Source organism: Mus caroli, chromosome 5, assembly GCF_900094665.2.
Source record: "Mus caroli chromosome 5, CAROLI_EIJ_v1.1, whole genome shotgun sequence".
Lineage (NCBI taxonomy): Eukaryota > Metazoa > Chordata > Mammalia > Rodentia > Muridae > Mus > Mus caroli.
Genome location: NC_034574.1, coordinates 104,370,904 through 104,387,269, shown reverse-complemented (window position 1 = coordinate 104,387,269; position 16,366 = coordinate 104,370,904). Strand labels below are relative to the sequence as shown.

Here is a 16,366-nt window from a genome sequence, read left to right as displayed (position 1 = left end):
CTCCATCCACTCCAACATTCCATGGAGCATAAAACACCCACGGGGGAATGGGACATGGCTCAGTGAATTTAGTGTATCTTGCACAAGGGTGAGGATTAGAGTCAGGTGTGATGACCATCTGTAAGTCCCGGGCTCAGAAGATGAGGCAGCATCCTCAGAGCAACCTGGCTAGCCATACTAACCAAACTGGTGAGAGCAGGTGTGAACATGCATGTGCACACACATATGAACATGCATGTATACATGCATGTGAACACACAGGCCCATGTGAACACAGATGCCCACATGTGAATACACATGTGCACACGTGTGTGAACACACAAAAACACACAGGCCCATTTACACACATGTGAACACATACGTGAACACGCATATGCACACGCAGGCACACCACACATAACTCATATACACAAAGGAAGAATCCTATGGAAAGAAACAAGCCCCACCCACAAACATGCCCCAGACACCGTTAACGTTGTATTTATTGTTATTTAAGCTGCTCAGCAAAACATATACACGTATATACAGTATGCGTGAATACGGAAGACTCAACTTTACATATTTAAAAAAAAAAAGAAAGAAAGAAAAATACCACTCAGTTTCATGAGCTATTGTCAGTCACTGTCTTCCAACCAAGCATTCAGAAATGGTTTTAAGAGTCAAAAAAAGCTTACAGGCTCGCGCACCGCACCGCAGGGTTAAGGGTTCATATTATACATGTGCAATAGCGATTTCCTTCTCTCTACTGGAGTTGGCTGCGGACTGATTACAGTGTTCCCAGGCTCCTGCGTTTCGGGCGTGGTTTTCTTCTACTTTTATTCTTCCCGCTAAACCAAATTTAATGACACAATGATGTCCTTTTGCTTAAGGCTATTTTAAAAGCTGCTCCACCCCGGGGTCGTGGGGAGTGAGAACAGATAACACTGGACACTGAACGGTGAGTTGATACTGGGAAGTTTGCTGACAGCCATTAGCACACTCATCCCCAGCCTTAAGCACTGAAAACTGTCATTCTTATTTGGGGACTGAAAGGCTGGCACTCTCAGACAGCTACACATCACCAATTCTGAGAGACCAAAGCCTGGAGGATGGTCCTGTGGCCCGTGGAGGAGAGAAGCCATCCCTTCACTGCTTTGGGCACAGAACAGAGGGCCCTTCCTGCTCCACCAGCCCATGCCACCTGTGTCTGCCCTCTGAGCCCCATCACAATGCCCAGGCAACAAGTGCAGATCCTGGGGGCTCAGGACTTAGCCACGAGGAGGAGGAGAGGGCTTGAGGGAGATAGTCAGCTTTTGGCAAGGGGCTCCCACAGTTGAAAGTCCCTTGACACAAACAATACGGGTATCTGGAGAGAGCCAAGCCTTCGGACCTCTTGCTAAGAAAGGGAAGGGTGTCTGTCAAGTTCAGGTGGGGCTCAGAAAGGAGTAATTGAAGAGACACACTAACAACAAAGACCGAGCTGGCTCTGGCCTGACTGACCCTCCCAGAGATGCAGGGCCCTACAGCATAGCAGTGGGCCACATAGGTTGGCGGGGTACAGACCACACCCTAAGCTGTTGTCCACATCAGCTCAGCAATCTCTGCTCCCCTCCACTTAGGCAGAAGCGTCTCTCCCAGGGGGACACAGTGGGCAGGGCTCTGCTTTTAAATCAGAATGAAACCAAATCCAAAGGGCAGGAGACATCCTACAAAGGGACCGTGAGTCTCAGGGACAGGCATCACAAAGCCACTCAATTTACTCTCCTCCCCTCCAGGATCTGTGCAGAACCGAAGAGTGTCTCAGCCTGAGTTTGGCTCCCTCAATCCCAGGGATGGAATCACTTAGGGATGCTATGCTAGGTGGAACTGAGGCACCCTGGCTGTCATCTGGGAGAACAGGGCCAGCAAGTCCCTTAGACAACTGGCAGACCCTCCCTTGTGCCCTTTGAGGGTCACAAGGCCACAGAGAAGGCAGAGGGAGCAACAGTAGCCTCAGTGAAGGAGAAGGTGCCCACGACACCAGCATCCAGCTCACAACCCAGAAAGGACCAGAGGGACTGCTTGCTCCTAGTGAGAGGAATGGAAGCTTAGTGAATGCTAAGGGCCAATCAGGAAAAGACCTCTCTCTGCAAGTTCTCAGGGAGCAGAGAAAACTCCCCCGTGCCTGAAGGCGCCTCCAGCTGCTCCATGTCACCAGTTGATGCTGGCATGACCCTGCTACATCCACCCGGGGAGTGCTCCAGGACACAATCTTCCAAGATCTCCATGGGGATGAACAAACAGAAAAGAGGGAGGGAAAAGAATTTAAAAAGGGGGGGGGGTTCCAGGTACCCCTGTCCAGGCTTAAACAAAGCAAGAGCCTTCTAGAACACACGCCGAGTACAGGAAATGGGGGTTCTCTAGCAGGAAAAAGGTTTGCGTCCGCCAGCACAGCATTTGCTGCGGAGGATGACACAGGTGTGTCACGGTGTGGCACACATGGTTTCTTTAAGATAACTTTTTGAGGTTCCTTTGATCACCTTCTCCGGCCCCTTTCAATGAACCCTTTCCATTCTGAGTGCCACTAAGAAAGTACCAACCTAAACCCAAAAAGAAAAAAAAAAAAAGAAAAAAAAATATCGTAAAGAGTCTGCTCAGCCACGGAGGCCCCTCGTGGTGATGGTTAGGGCATCGACTCCCGTGGGCTCAAGTCAGGGCGGCCACAAATGTCCCGAATCGGTTGGAGATATCAGAGTGCAGAGACCGCCAGGTGGGTACGGAGGTGCGGGCCTTGGGGTCACCATCTGTGCAGTGGACAGTCAGGCACTGCAGGTGGCTGCCGGGCTGGGTGGCTGAGGCCTTGTTGGTGGGGTGGTCATGGGCTGTGGAGAAAGAAAACACACGTTAGTGGCCACTGGAAGACCATGCAGGGGTGACAGCAGGGAGGTAGGGGTTGGTGAGAGGTAGCATCTGGCCTTCTCCCATGGCTGGAGAGGTCCTCAGAAGTTTGGGCTGTGAAGATGATGTAAAAAAAAAAAAGCGCAACCACAATACACAGCACAGCATCCAGGTCTGTCACCCTCTGGGAAGCAGGGGATGATGGGATGACATCATGGTTTGTCCATCTCTGGTGGACAAAGACTAACCAGACACCAGGAGAGCGAGAAGCCCATCTAAAAAGCATACCGGAGGGCACACAGGGCTTTATAGAGACTCAGAAGAAGTGAGGTGTGTCTATTCCTTTAGACAGACACCTGCTGTGGGCCTACTACGCGCTTGTAACTTCCTTAGTAGATGACCTCCCAGCACACCCCAGGAGCTAAGAGTGGTCACCTCACTTTATATAGCTAAGAAAACTGAGATCCAGAGAGGGGAATGGTCTGCCTCGGGGGACATGGCTGACAGAACGGAGGAGGGGGTCAGAGGGGACAAGTGATGCCGAGGCCAGACTTCTCTGTGGCCACATCTCTATAGCTTCTTTTCATCCAGAGGCTTCTGTCTCTCCTTAGGGTACAGGGAGTGGGCTCAGAAGACATGACTTGGAGAGTGGACTGGCAAGGGAGAAGCCTATGGGGCACCCATCAATTTCTTTCACCCTCCCAGTCCTGCACTTCACTGACAAGGCATCTGTGGCCCAGAGAGGAATGGAAACTTTCCTGAACACATACAGCTCTAACTGAAACCCCGGTTCTCCTACAAAGGAGCGTAAATAGAGTTCTCTGAAAATGGATGATCCAGACACGCAGGCCTCAGGGGCTTCACCTATCTAGGCTATGACTGTCCTCTGGGATTCGTATAAACTGTAAAGTGCCTCGAAGTGCTCTAGGGAACAGACAGGGTTCAGCTCCCAGACTGTGTCCGCCATCACTATGGAAAGGCCAGTGGTTGAGGTGGTTCGTGGGCTCTCACTCAGCTGGGTCACACAGAACCAGACTACCACAGGTCACAGCTGTCTCTGGGTAGATATGGCCCCCAAGGAACAGGCATTGAACAGCCACTACCTTGTTAGTAGGAGTTAGGCCAAAGCCCTTCTCCTCTGCTTGAAGTAGAGATTGGAAACTTTCTGAGCACACTGACAAGCAACTCTGGGCCCTGCTCTACTATGTTTGAATGACAGTTTCCCAATCTCCTTTTCCATTGGCTCAACATACCCTACCTGAGGCTACCCTTCTGCCAGGAAGGCTCAGAGAGCTAGGTTTGAATACGGATTAATGGTGAATTCCGTAGACAGGCAGAAGGATGACATTTGGGTGGGGGCCCAACTCAGATTAAGGGTGCACACCCAGATACTGAACTCCTTGACATGCTCACCCTCATCAATACGGCAGAAGCTGCCCACCCACCCCACCCAGTACCTAGGATTAAGAGCCTAGCCCTAACGCGCAAAGTAAAAAAGTCTCTGAGTGCTAAGCTCCATCCCCTGGGCCAGGCAAGCCTTAGGGCTTAGGGCCCCACTCTAGGACATCCGGACCTGCAATGTGGGGAGAGTAATGGAATCTGCCCTCACTCATTCAGTCAAGAAGCACTTATCTGAGACCTGATCCTCCCAAGTGACACTAAGCAACACCACCCTGTGATCGCCTAAGGTGGCTCAGAGGCGGCATTTCCACTACCCTGTGACAGCTCTACGGCTTCCTCTCCCAGGTTCCTGTGATGGCCTGGTATAGAGAGGTCCCAGGTAGGGTTGCTTGGCATGACCTTGGGAAGATCAGAAGGGAGCCACCCAGAAAGAAGCCTGTGAAATCCCTCATTTCCTAAATCTTTGTCAGGTGGTCTGCCCACCACCTGAGTCTTCACTCCTCTCGGAAAAGAAAATGAAGTTTCAGGAGTAGGTTATGGGTTGGTTTTTTGCTGGTGGACCCATATCCAGTACACCTCAAGATGGCAGAGACAGAGGCTCAGCCCTTAGCACATGCAGGCCCCAGCTTGTCCTGCAATCCTTACTCTGCTTGAGCCCATGCAGGCCCTGCTCCCAGAAGAATCCCTGCTTCCTGCCCCAGGTTGGATTATTCCAGAGTGGACTATCCCACAAGGGGACAGGTCATCTGCTCAGAAGACTCATGAAGTCATGCCTGCATCCATGATGTACACACACAGAGAGAGAGAGAGAGAGAGAGAGAGAGAGAGAGAGAGAGAGAGAGAGAGAGAGAGAACCTCTCATCAAAGCAGGGATGCACCACGGGGGCTCAGGGCAGAAAGACCTCCACCCAGCTCTGACTGCAAGCCCCAGGACGATGATAGGAAATAGGGGTGTCCCCCCCCATTTCTTAAGCATGTGTGACTAGCAGGCTCAAAGAAAGCCACTCACCGGTCACTCTCTGCTTTTGTCCCCTGCCTGACACTTGTTAAGCTGTGTCTGGATCTCAAAGTCAGGCCTTTGCTGCACCTGAGGTAGAATCCAGGACCCTCTAATCCCATCCCCCAACAAGCCAGCAAAGCAATGTTCTGCCTCCATTTTTGCAAGAAGCACCTGTAGCTCAGAGAGGGTGAGGGTCTGGCCTGATGGCACACAGCGTGGGTACAGAACTCCCCAGTCTCAGCAGGGACCTTACGAGGCAGTCAACCCCAGCCTAGTGTCTACACACGGTCCTGTCAGGAGAGAATGTTGTCCTTCAGCTCTTGACTATGCAAGCACGACTGCAGCCATCCTACCTAGAGTCTTTACTGTGGGGATACCCATCATGCCTTAGGATGGTGGCCCTTCAGGCTGTCAACTCACGGATGAAAAAAATCTACCCCAAAGAAGCTGTTCAAGTCTCAGCTTGTCCCAGCCAGGAAGACTCTGAGTCCCTAAGCCTCAGGAGGTGGGCACACCCAGGCCGCCATTTCAGCAATCCAGAGGTAACACGGTCCCCTCACCAAGCCCCCAGGGTAGAGGGGGACCTGGTATCCCTGGGTTACACACTGCTGGCAGATGCCACAGGTTGGCTTTCTCTTTTTAGGCTGGGGTTTGTGATAGGTGAGGAACCCTCACACCTAGGCTGCTGGCCTATCTGCAGTACCTGTTTCTCCATTTGCTACTGGAGGGGCCATGCTAGGAGAGGCAGGTTCCCACAGCAGAAGGGCAGGCCTCATGCGTGTGTATAGGTGAGGTCTGACAGGGTCCACCCAGAGGGGAGGGGCACCATTGTCTCTAAATATCCTGTGCATGCACCTCACTGACGGTGGCATCCCAGGGCCCAAAGCTGACTGGCCAGGAGAGTTTGAACAGCTCTCATGAGAAATGAGATAGATTTCTCATGCCCACAGCCAGGATCGAGGCTGGCTCCGGGTGTCCCCTGTAAGACCTCCAAGGCCCTTCCTCCTCGAACACGATCGCCACAGACCCCACACACGGTCATCATTCCCGATGGCTTTGCCTCACGGCACTGGGGTCAGAGCTAGTCTCACTCACCCACTGTAGCCACAAGACCCCTGTGGGCTTCTGTTTGCCAGGCTTCTGGCCACAGAAACAGAGGAAGCAGTGCAGCCTGGCCAATGGGTAGACGCCTGATGTCGCCTTGCTTCTCCTGTGGGTCCAACAGCAATGGCAGCCAGCACCTGTGCACTGGGATATTTGTGCGTGTCTCATCTTTGGGCTTTCAGACCCTGGAGTCAAGTAAATGGGAGGGAGCAGAGAAACCAGGACTGGGAAGGGTCTAACTTGGCTTGAGAGGCTACTGGAGCCAACTGCCCACTGGTTGCCTGTCTCCTTCCCTCCTTCCTCTACTATCCCTTCCTCCCTCCTCCTCCCTTCCTCCCTCCTCCTCTATCCCTTGCTCCCTCCTCCTCTATCCCTTCCTCCCTCCTCCTCTATCCCTTCCTCCCTCCTCCTCTATTCCCTTCCTCCCTCCTCCTCTATCCCTTCCTCCCTCCTCCTCTATCCCTTCCTCCCTCCTCCTCTATCCCTTCCTCCCTCCTCCTNTCCCTTCCTCCCTCCTCCTCTATCCCTTCCTCCCTCCTCCTCTATCCCTTCCTCTCTCCTCCTCTATCCCTTCCTCCCTCCTCCTCTATCCCTTCCTCCCTCCTCCTCTATCCCTTCCTCCCTCCTCCTCTATCCCTTGCTCCCTCCTCCTCCCTTCCTCTCTCCTCCTCTATCTCTTCCTCCCTCCTCCTCTATCCCTTGCTCCCTCCTCCTCCCTTCCTCTCTCCTCCTCTATCCCTTCCTCCCTCCTCCTCTATCCCTTGCTCCCTCCTCCTCCCTTCCTCTCTCCTCCTCTATCTCTTCCTCCCTCTTCCTCCCCCCTCCTTCTCTCTCCCTTTCTCCCTCTTCCATTCTTCCCTTCTTCTCCTTTCCTCCCTCTTCCTCCCCCTCCTCTCCCATTCACCCCTCCTCCTCCTCTCCTCCCTCCTCCTCTGTCCTTCCTTCACCCTTCCCCCCTCACCCTCTATCCCTTCCTCCCTCTCCTCTTCTATTCATCCCTCCTCTATCCTTTTCTCCCTCCTCCTCTATCCTCTCTCCTCCTCTATCTCCTCCTCCCTCCCCATTCCTTCCTCTCCCCCTTCCTTCCTCTTCCCTTCTCTCCCCCCACCCCGCCCCATGACTCATTCTCTCCTTTGCTTTGGGTGCTTCCGCCCTGTCCTTTCCTTCTTCCTCTAGGCTGGCACAGCAGTTCTGGCTGTCCCTGTTGTGCACAGAATCTCCAGCCAGGATCCCATCTGGGGCCCATGTTCAGGCACCAACAACCTTGTTGGCAGCCTCATGCCTCGGTGGCTCTCCAGAAACCATTCTGAGTCCTGGGATGAGGATTCTGGTCTGGCCTTCTGTTCTTTGCCTATCAGAGGGCTAGCCAAGATGGGAGACATGAATGGGATCCAGCTACTGTGCAGATCAAGAGTGGGCACAGAGGGGAAGGGTGTGATCCTACCTCTGAGTGCATTCACCAATCCTCCAAAAGGCCCAGGGCCTGCACGTGCTACTCAACAGCCCAGGATTTGGGGGTACCAGGCCCAGAATAGCGGTACTTTCATCTCTGTGAGGGCTCCCTACGGCCAGCTTGAGGCTGAGCTGGTATTTTTATCTTGTGGCTTATGTAAGAGGGAGTGTGGGCCTGAAAACCAGCTAATGCCGCCCCCAACATCCACCTCACCCAATTCCCACAAAGGGAAGCATGTTTTGAATTTCCTTTATTTGGACCCAGGAGGGGTAGAGGAAAAGATGCTGTCTCCTGTGACTTCTGGCCTTTGCTGGGGCAGAGCTGCTGGGTTTTAGGGTTGGGTGACCGACCTCCTTTCCTTGAGACTGCCCACACCAGCTCCAGCCTGCAGCCATTTTGCTCTCTCTGAATCTACTGTGCACAGGCCTGGATAGACCTCTCTCCTACTCAAACCTTCCATAGCTCCCCAGTCCCCAGGACTGAACCCTGACTTTACAGCCTCCTGGTCACACTTGCTGCTTGGCCTCTGGAGTGGGTCATTTTTCTGTGTTTCTCCTTCTGTGTGCAGTCCCTACACAAAGCCTTGTCCCAGCCACATCCACACTGCCTGGAGCACCCTCCCTCTGCACCCCTGCTGACTCCTACCATCCTGTCCAGCTGTCAGATCCACAGGGGGGTACATGACCCCAGGCCCTGCTGGCACACACAAAGGGAGGCAGTTGTACGTCCAGGCTCCTCCCCACAGGCTGCCAAGATCAAACACCTGGAAACACAGGCTCAGGTGGATGAATTCCTGACAGCAGGGCCTGACAGGGATGATGTCACCCAGTTCCATAGGCAATAACACCGGCCTCTCAGGCTTGCTGAAGAGCAGGAAAGGCTACACTGTTCAAGGCTTAAAGTCCTGTGGAAGGGCCATCAAGTGTGTGTCTGTGTGTGTGTATATGCATGCATATGTGTGTATGCATGTTGCTATGTGTACAAGTATTTGCATACACAGGTGCACATGTGCCTGTGTGTATCTGTGTATACATATGTGTGTAGGTGTAGACGTGTGCTTGTGTGTGTATGTGTGTGTGTGTATTCGTGTGTGCATTTGTGTGAGAGCACATATGTGCACACATATCCCTGTGTGTGCATGGGAGGGTGCCTATGTGTGTGTATGTGTGTGCACATATGCATTTGTGTGTGTGCATGCATGTGTGCACATGTACCTGTGTGTGCATGTGTTTGTGTGTGTACATGTGTATGTGTGCATGTGTGTATGCCTACCCATGCACCTGGGTGTCTGAGTGCCTGAGTGTATGTTTGTGTGTGTGTGTGTGTGTGCATGTATGTATACATGTGTGCAGCATGTAGAAGCCAGAGTCCACAAAAGTGTTTTCCTCTGTAATTCTTAGGTTTTGAGACAGGACCCCTCACTGAGACTGAAGCTCACCAGTTTGGCTATTCTGACTGTCCAGCCCCAAGGACCCTCCTGTCTTTACTCCCCGAGTGCAGTGATTATAAGTACACGCTACCATGTCTGACTTTAACATGGGTGCTGGGGATACAAGCCCAGGTCCCCATCCCTGCATTCCACTCTACCGACTGAACCATCTCCTCTGCCCTCAACTCTCTTTACCACAGTGCTAAGGTTTGTCTCCATGAACTTGCTTCTGGACAGGGTGGGGCATGGCTGTCAACACTCAGAGGCTGAGCCACGAGGACCACCTGTGCATGGAAGACCCCATCTCCACAGTCTGGGTGGAGTTTCAGGAGACAGCCCACAGCTCACCCCTCTTGCTCCTGGCACACAGCAAAAACCTCTTAGGTATCTATCTGCTCAATGTCTTCATGCTACCCTGCCCATTGTGTGGCCTTGTGTGGCAGGTGGGTGTCCAGCCTTCCTTTTTATAGGAGGGAGTGCTATACAGTCCTTCTGTGTAGCCCAGGCTATCCTAAACTTACAGTTCTACCTCAACATCCTGAGTGTGGGCCATGGCATGCACCCCATGCCAGCTGTAGTTGGTACGGTTACTTTCATAGGCTCTGGAGCCACCTAGGACCCAAGCCTCCAGGATGCCTGTGAAGATGGCCTGGACTGAGCTGATTACAGAAGAAAGACCTGTCATAAATACAGGTAGCTCCATCACATGGGCTGTGCTCCAGGACCAAACAAAAGGGAGAACGTGAGCTAAGTACCACGTCCATCTCTCCCTCTCCCTGGTCTTGGTGTGATGTGATCACCCAACACCATGTCTCCCCACCATGACAGACTGCATCCCTGGGCTGTGAGCCTGAACAAAACCCCCTTCCTTAAACCTCTTCTGCCCGGGTTTCTTACCCCAGCAACAGGACAGCTAGCTAGGGTACTGACCAAGTCACAGTTCTCCAGTTCCTTGGGAGTGAGTCCATCTTACAGGCAAAGGTTGGGGCAGGACTGAGGCCCCCAAAGCAAGAGACAGAGGCCTACGTGGCATCTCACATGGACCAAGACAGGCAGCACCTGACCTCAGCTACCTGCCCACTGCCATGTGTGGCCTCAGCTCTCTCCCTATGATGTCCAATTCCAGTGTCATATTACAGAGAAAAAGGAGGGACATTAACCACATCTCTGTACCGCCTGCCACAGGTGGTAAGAGCCACAGGCTCGGCTTACCTTGGATCACCGAAACAGCCAGGGCACAGAGGGGCCAAATATACAGCCTATTTCACAGCTATGGACAATGAGTCCAGGGAGACTAAACTCACAGTACTACAGCCACAGAGCTGAGGAGCAGTACAGCCAGCCACACCTACACTGTCTGGTATGCAGTTATTTGCAGAGATAAAATGTCCCAGTAGGTGTGGGTGATAAGGATTATGGCCCCAGTACCTCCCTCATGGGTCTCTCCTGATTCTCTATTTCCACCACCTTCCTCTGGTCAATACCCTCCTTGCTCTCTAGGAAGGATGCTCAGATTCACACAGTGAGCTAAGAATTACCCAAGGTAGACGGACACAGGGCCCCTTGGAAGCTGTCTCACGAACACCGCTCCATGCAGCTACGCCCTTTGTCACGGTCCCAAAAGAAAATCCTGCAAGCCCTTCAGTCCCAGCACAGGGCCGGGCTGGATAAAAGCCTCGCTGAAGATCAGGAGTCCATGAGCCCAGCTTTCAGGGCCCAGAAAAGTGAGGGAGGCCATTGTGGGGACTCTGGGCAAACAATTCGCATTGCCTTGAGACAATGGTAGCTGTCAGTCAGATGGGCCCTTAGGGGAGGAAAGGGCAAAGCTGGGAGGGAAGGCTGTGGGAGAGGGAACATGGGGACACAAGGGACACTGTCCACAGGCTGGGCATCCTCTCTCCAGGCTGAAGCAACTCTGATGACCCTCCTCTGGGAGACCCTGGCCTGAAACATGCCCAGTGGTCTCTTGGCTGACCTGACTCTTGGGGACTTAGCTCCTCCAGCCACAAGTTCCCACCAAAGCCTCCAGTCCTCACCCAGGATGCAGGACAGAAAGAGCATGGTCCCAAAGGCCAGCCTCATGAGTGTTGGGTGAGCTGTCACCCGTGACCGCTCCTGCTGCCTGCTGCCTGCTGCCTGGAGATGAATGGCCCTGACTTTAATTGTACTTTTGTACAGTGAATAGAGACTGAATGCTGGGTCGCCTCACACATGACGCTAAACCTCTCTGAGCTCTAAAGGCCTCAAGTACTCTGCTCTGCCAGGATGTGGTAACTTCAACAGTAAGTGTGGGTACAGAGTGGGTGACGTGAGCATATGTGTGTGCATACATGTGGTGTGGTTTGTATGTGATGTGTGTATGTGTGTGTGTGTGCATGTGATGTGATATGTGTGTATATGGTGTGTATGTGTGTGTGCATGGTGTGTGTGTGGTGTATTGTGGTATGTGATATGTATGTGTGCACGTGTGAGTATGTGGTATGTAATGTGTGTGTGGTATGTGATGTGTATATTGTGCATGAATGTGTGTATGCTTTGTGATATGTGTAAATATGGTATGTACGTGTGTGTGCATGGTATGTGTGTAAAAGAGAGTGTGTATTTATTGTATGTGTGGTATGTGATGTGTGTGTGTGGTATATGATGTGTGTGTGCATGTGTATGTGGTATGAAATGTGTGTGTGTATGTGTGTGGTGTGTGTGTATATGTGTGTGGTATGTAATGTGTGTGTGTACTTTATGATGTGTGTATGTGTTTGTGCGTGGTATGAATGTGTGTGTGTGGTATGTATGTATGGTGTATATGATGTATATAGAAGTGTGTGTGTGTGTTATGTATGTGGGGGGGTTATATCTGGTGGGGGTGGGGGAGTGGCCATGTGTTGGGTATACATGTCAGGAGTACCTGCAGGTGTGTGCTCCTGTAAGCATACTTATGGAACCAGAGGACAATGTCCATGTCCTGGGCCATGGCTCTCTGCTTTGTTCCCTTGAGGCAGGGTCTCTTACTGGACTTGGAGCTAAAGCAGCCAGCAGCAAGCCACATCTATCCCCCTGCCTCCACTCTGCATGCTGCTAGAGTTGCAATCTTGCTCTCCAGCTGGTGCTGAGCCTTGAACTTGGGTCCTCACGTTTCACACATCAGGTTTCTGTATTCACTGAGGGTCTCCCTGGCCCAACAATATTCTGTCCATCAGGACAAACAAGCCTTTTTTTCCAAGTGACTCTCACAGTGGTCCTGTGGAGATCCTCATAGGACAGAGAGACATGTACAACACAGTGTGCTGGGGTCTAGGCTCTGAGGTCACTCCAACCCATGCCCTGTCCTCAGAGCTTGCAGCCAGAGAAGAGATTTTGTCACATGCCAGTAAATAGTGAAAGGCTGTGCTGTGGGCTGTGCCATGGGCTGTGCCGTGGGCTGTGGCATGAGCTGTGCTGTGGGCTATGGCATGAGCTGTGCTGTGGGCTATGCCATGCGCCGTGCCATGGGCTATCCCATGGGCTATGCTGTAGGCTGGGCTGTGAGCTGTGCTGTGGGCTGGGCTGTGGGCTATGCTATGGGCTATGCTGTGGGCTGTGCTGCGGGCTGTGCTGTGGGCCATGCCATGGGCTGTGCTGTGGGCTGTGCCATGGGCTGGGCTGTGAGCTATACCATGGGCTGTGCTGTGGGCTGTGCTGTGGCCTTGGCAAGAGCCAGGTCTCAGTGAGGACTCAGAGTTGGGGGAGGTGTATGGGCAGATTTAAGGCCGAGCACAGAATTTTTCAGGAGAGGAAGAGATACTTCTGATGCCGTGTGGGGGAGGGGGACTCCTTTTGAACAACAAAGAGCCTCATACAGCCCTGGACATCCAGAACCCTGCCTGGACTCTGATTTAGGCTTGGGGTTGTAGGGGTAAGGAGAGCAAGCTGCAAGGCCCAGTGGGCTCAGTCTTGGGGTATCCAGGAAGGAGTTTGGTCCTCCTGAAAGCAATGGGGAGCCCAGGAGGAATCAGTGTAAGGGCAGGGTGTTATAAATGTGTCAAGGTGGGTAAGAGCTTGCACCTTCCTTACCCAGGTCTTGGCACAGGACTCCTGACTTGGAAGAACACACAGTTCCTGGTGTCTTTCAACCCTGAGCAAGCTGGAGATCAAAGCCACTGTCACAACACCTGAATGGCACTCTGAAAAACTCTTGCCTAACTAGGATAACCAGGAACCCTGGATGGCGTCCAAGTCACACCTACAGCTTGGGTCCCCAGACCCAGGTGGCCTCACCTCATCCTGCCACACACCCCCTGCACCTATGCCTCCCCTCTGTACAACAGACAGACAGACAGACGCAGTGATCATAGCCTGCATCTCACATCAAGGAGTCCTCACTGAAGTTATAAGGTCCTGGAAGGGAAATACTAAGATCTTCCCCACAGTGCATGGGTAGGGTCAGGTGGGTCCTGCTGCTAAGACTCAGTTTCCCTGTGTGTTCTGTGAGATCAGAGACACAGGCACAGGGCTGCTATGACACCACCCATGCAGATATTTCATGACAGGCAGCAATTGTGGCTAGCAGCACCCCAGTCTAGACCTCAACACCACTGAGGGCCCTGTCTTGTCTCCTGATCTCGTAACAGAGACATTTACTCCAGGCTAGCCATAGAGAAGTTTAGCCCAGGTAAGACTTAAAGATGCTTACCCCAGGCTAGTCACAGAGATGCTTACCCCAGGCTAGCTAACCTTGGCTCACTCCTACAAGTAAAGTTTTATTAGCATGTGGGCTTCCTTGCGGCTATTTTCAAGTCATTGTGACCTGAGTCTGGGCTTTGCAGACAAACAATAGCTAACCAAAAAAATCTGGGCACACCATTACCCAGGTCAAACAAACCACTGTGTTGTATAATCCACAAATATTAACTGGCCCCTGGGCAGAGAAAGTTTGCCAACCTTCAAACCTGAGGCTCAAGTTTATACAAGGAGGAAGGCATCAATACATGCTCTAGACACATAAGGATATCACACCATAAGGCTTAGGAGGTCTCTGTAACCTTTTCTCTTAGCTGACCGGACACCTTCTTACCTCCAACGGAAAAAATAAACCAATGAACTAGAGTTGCACTAAAAAAGGACTTTGAATTAAAAACAAAAACAAGACAAAAAAAAAAATCAGTCCAGTCATCTCCACAGAAGAAAGATAAATTTTCTGAGATGGAGCAAGCCAGGCACATCAGGCCAGAGAAGCATCCTGGAAGCTGAGCCTCAAACTACCAAAGACAGAGATGGGATAGCCTGGGAGAGGATGCCCAGGCTAGCTGCAAGTCTCCTGATGCAAGGCTGAGTGGTTGCCCAGGCTAACTGCAAGTCTCTCAAGGTTGACTGATGTCTTTTTGAAACAGGGTCTCATACAGCCCTGGCTAGCCTTGAACTCCTGTCCACCTCCCCAGGACTGGGACTACATCTGTGAATGGCCAGGCTGCTTCTGCTGTATTAAGACTCAAACCCAGGGTTTCCCTCACGCACGCAAGGCTGGCACTCTGCTGACTGAGCCACATGCACAGCCCCCAGCTGATCCTCCTGGCAGCCTGTGGGAACCAAGGCCACATGACTGAGAGTGACAGGCTAGATTCAAACACAGGACTGTATGTGTCCAGAGTCCACATCATGTTAACCAGCTGCTGGACTTAGAAGGGGCCGCTGCTTACATCCATCCCAGCAGTGAGGACAGACATCTCTGGACGCTATGTGGGGAGATCAGCCCCCAGGTCCCACCTCCCGAGGCTTCCATGAGAGCCCACCTCTGAGTCTCTGGAAAGAGGAGTGCCCAGTCTGATGCCCTTCTCACTAGGCTTTCCTCTCCCATTACAGAAAACCAGGTGCCAAGTCTGCCAGAACCTGGCTGTGTGACCTCAGGGGCTTGCCTGTTTCTTGGCTGCTATCCCTTCAGTGATTGGAAGGCGAGAGTCAGCTGACAGAAGCATGACCTGCAGAAGCCCCTGGTGGGTGTTTCCCACCCCCAACCGCCCTGTGGACTGCTGGGAAATGTTCCTTAATCTCTCCCTTGAGGGTGGGAGAAGGCTTTGAAGGATTGAGCTGCTGGTGACTGGCTTAGCTCTGAGAGTTCCCACTGGGCTTGTAACACCCAAATACAGCTTCTGGCATAACCTGGGAAGGTAGGGTGTGGACTCCTGGAGCAGCAGAGGCCTCCACGGGAGGAGGCAGGTGCAGGGGTGGAGGCCAGGGACTGAGTCAGCGTGGCCTCACCTCCTGTCAGATTCCCCCAACAAGGCTCATTTGGTAATACCCATACTCCACCTCAGGAGCAGTTTTCTCTGTTTGGCTTATGTCTCTAGGACACATGAGCTGGACTGGAGCCCAGAGCTTCTTCTCCCAGGGCAGAGGTCAAAGCTCCTTGTCCCTGTGACCTTCCAAAGCAGACAGAAAAAGACCCTAGAAGACAGGGCTGGTAGGGGCTGTATAGCATAGAAGTCAAGGCCAGGCCTTTTAGGTCATGGCACAAGCATGACCGGCTCCATCAAAGGACACTCTACGGGCATGGTCATGGCCTTCACAGTCCTCTGTCACCAAGGAGCACAGCAGTATGAGCTTGTGCTCTCTCTCGCTCTCTCCCTTCCTCTCCCTCTCCCTCCAGCTTTAGCAATACTGCTCTATGCCCCTTGTGGTAGCCAGTGCCCCCTCTACTGTAACAGAGCTCCCCAATTTCTCATACTGGTCCATATAACCCAACAGTGGGATTTCTATATACCAAGGGCCCTGTCTTCTGCTGGATGGACTGGCTCGGGTATTGCACACAGTAGGTCTTATAATTTGCCAGGTCCCATCAAAGCCCCACAGTCAGGAAGCCTTGCCATCGCTCTGAGCCTCCAAGACAATATGACTAGGAACCTGCAGAAGACTGATGATGGCTGAAGACACAGAACTTCCTGAGGGCCTACTGTGCTCCCCCAGGCTCACAGATGGGGTGCTCTCTCACGCTCACAGTCAGGTGCTCCCCCAGGCTCACAGTCGGGGACACCCACACCCTTCCCAGAACCCCGCACACATCAACAGCCTTGCCTCAGAGCCTGGATCCTAGAACGTTCTCCTGGGCTGTAGATCCAGAGAGGGAGAAGAGAGAGCGCAGGCTAGACCTGGC

At 52.6% G+C, this 16,366-nt stretch overlaps 1 protein-coding gene across 1 annotated transcript in view; it reads right to left on the bottom strand.

The window, feature by feature from the left end:
- Window positions 1–464: 464 nt before the first annotated feature.
- The window catches only part of Mn1 (MN1 proto-oncogene, transcriptional regulator), a 38,840-nt gene continuing 22,938 nt past the window's right edge, over window positions 465–16,366 (bottom strand). Inside the window, exon 2 of the mRNA XM_021162757.2 lies at window positions 465–2,840. Coding sequence (XP_021018416.1) covers window positions 2,665–2,840 — 176 coding nt within the window. The 3' untranslated portion in view covers window positions 465–2,664. The remainder of the gene's footprint in view (window positions 2,841–16,366) is intronic.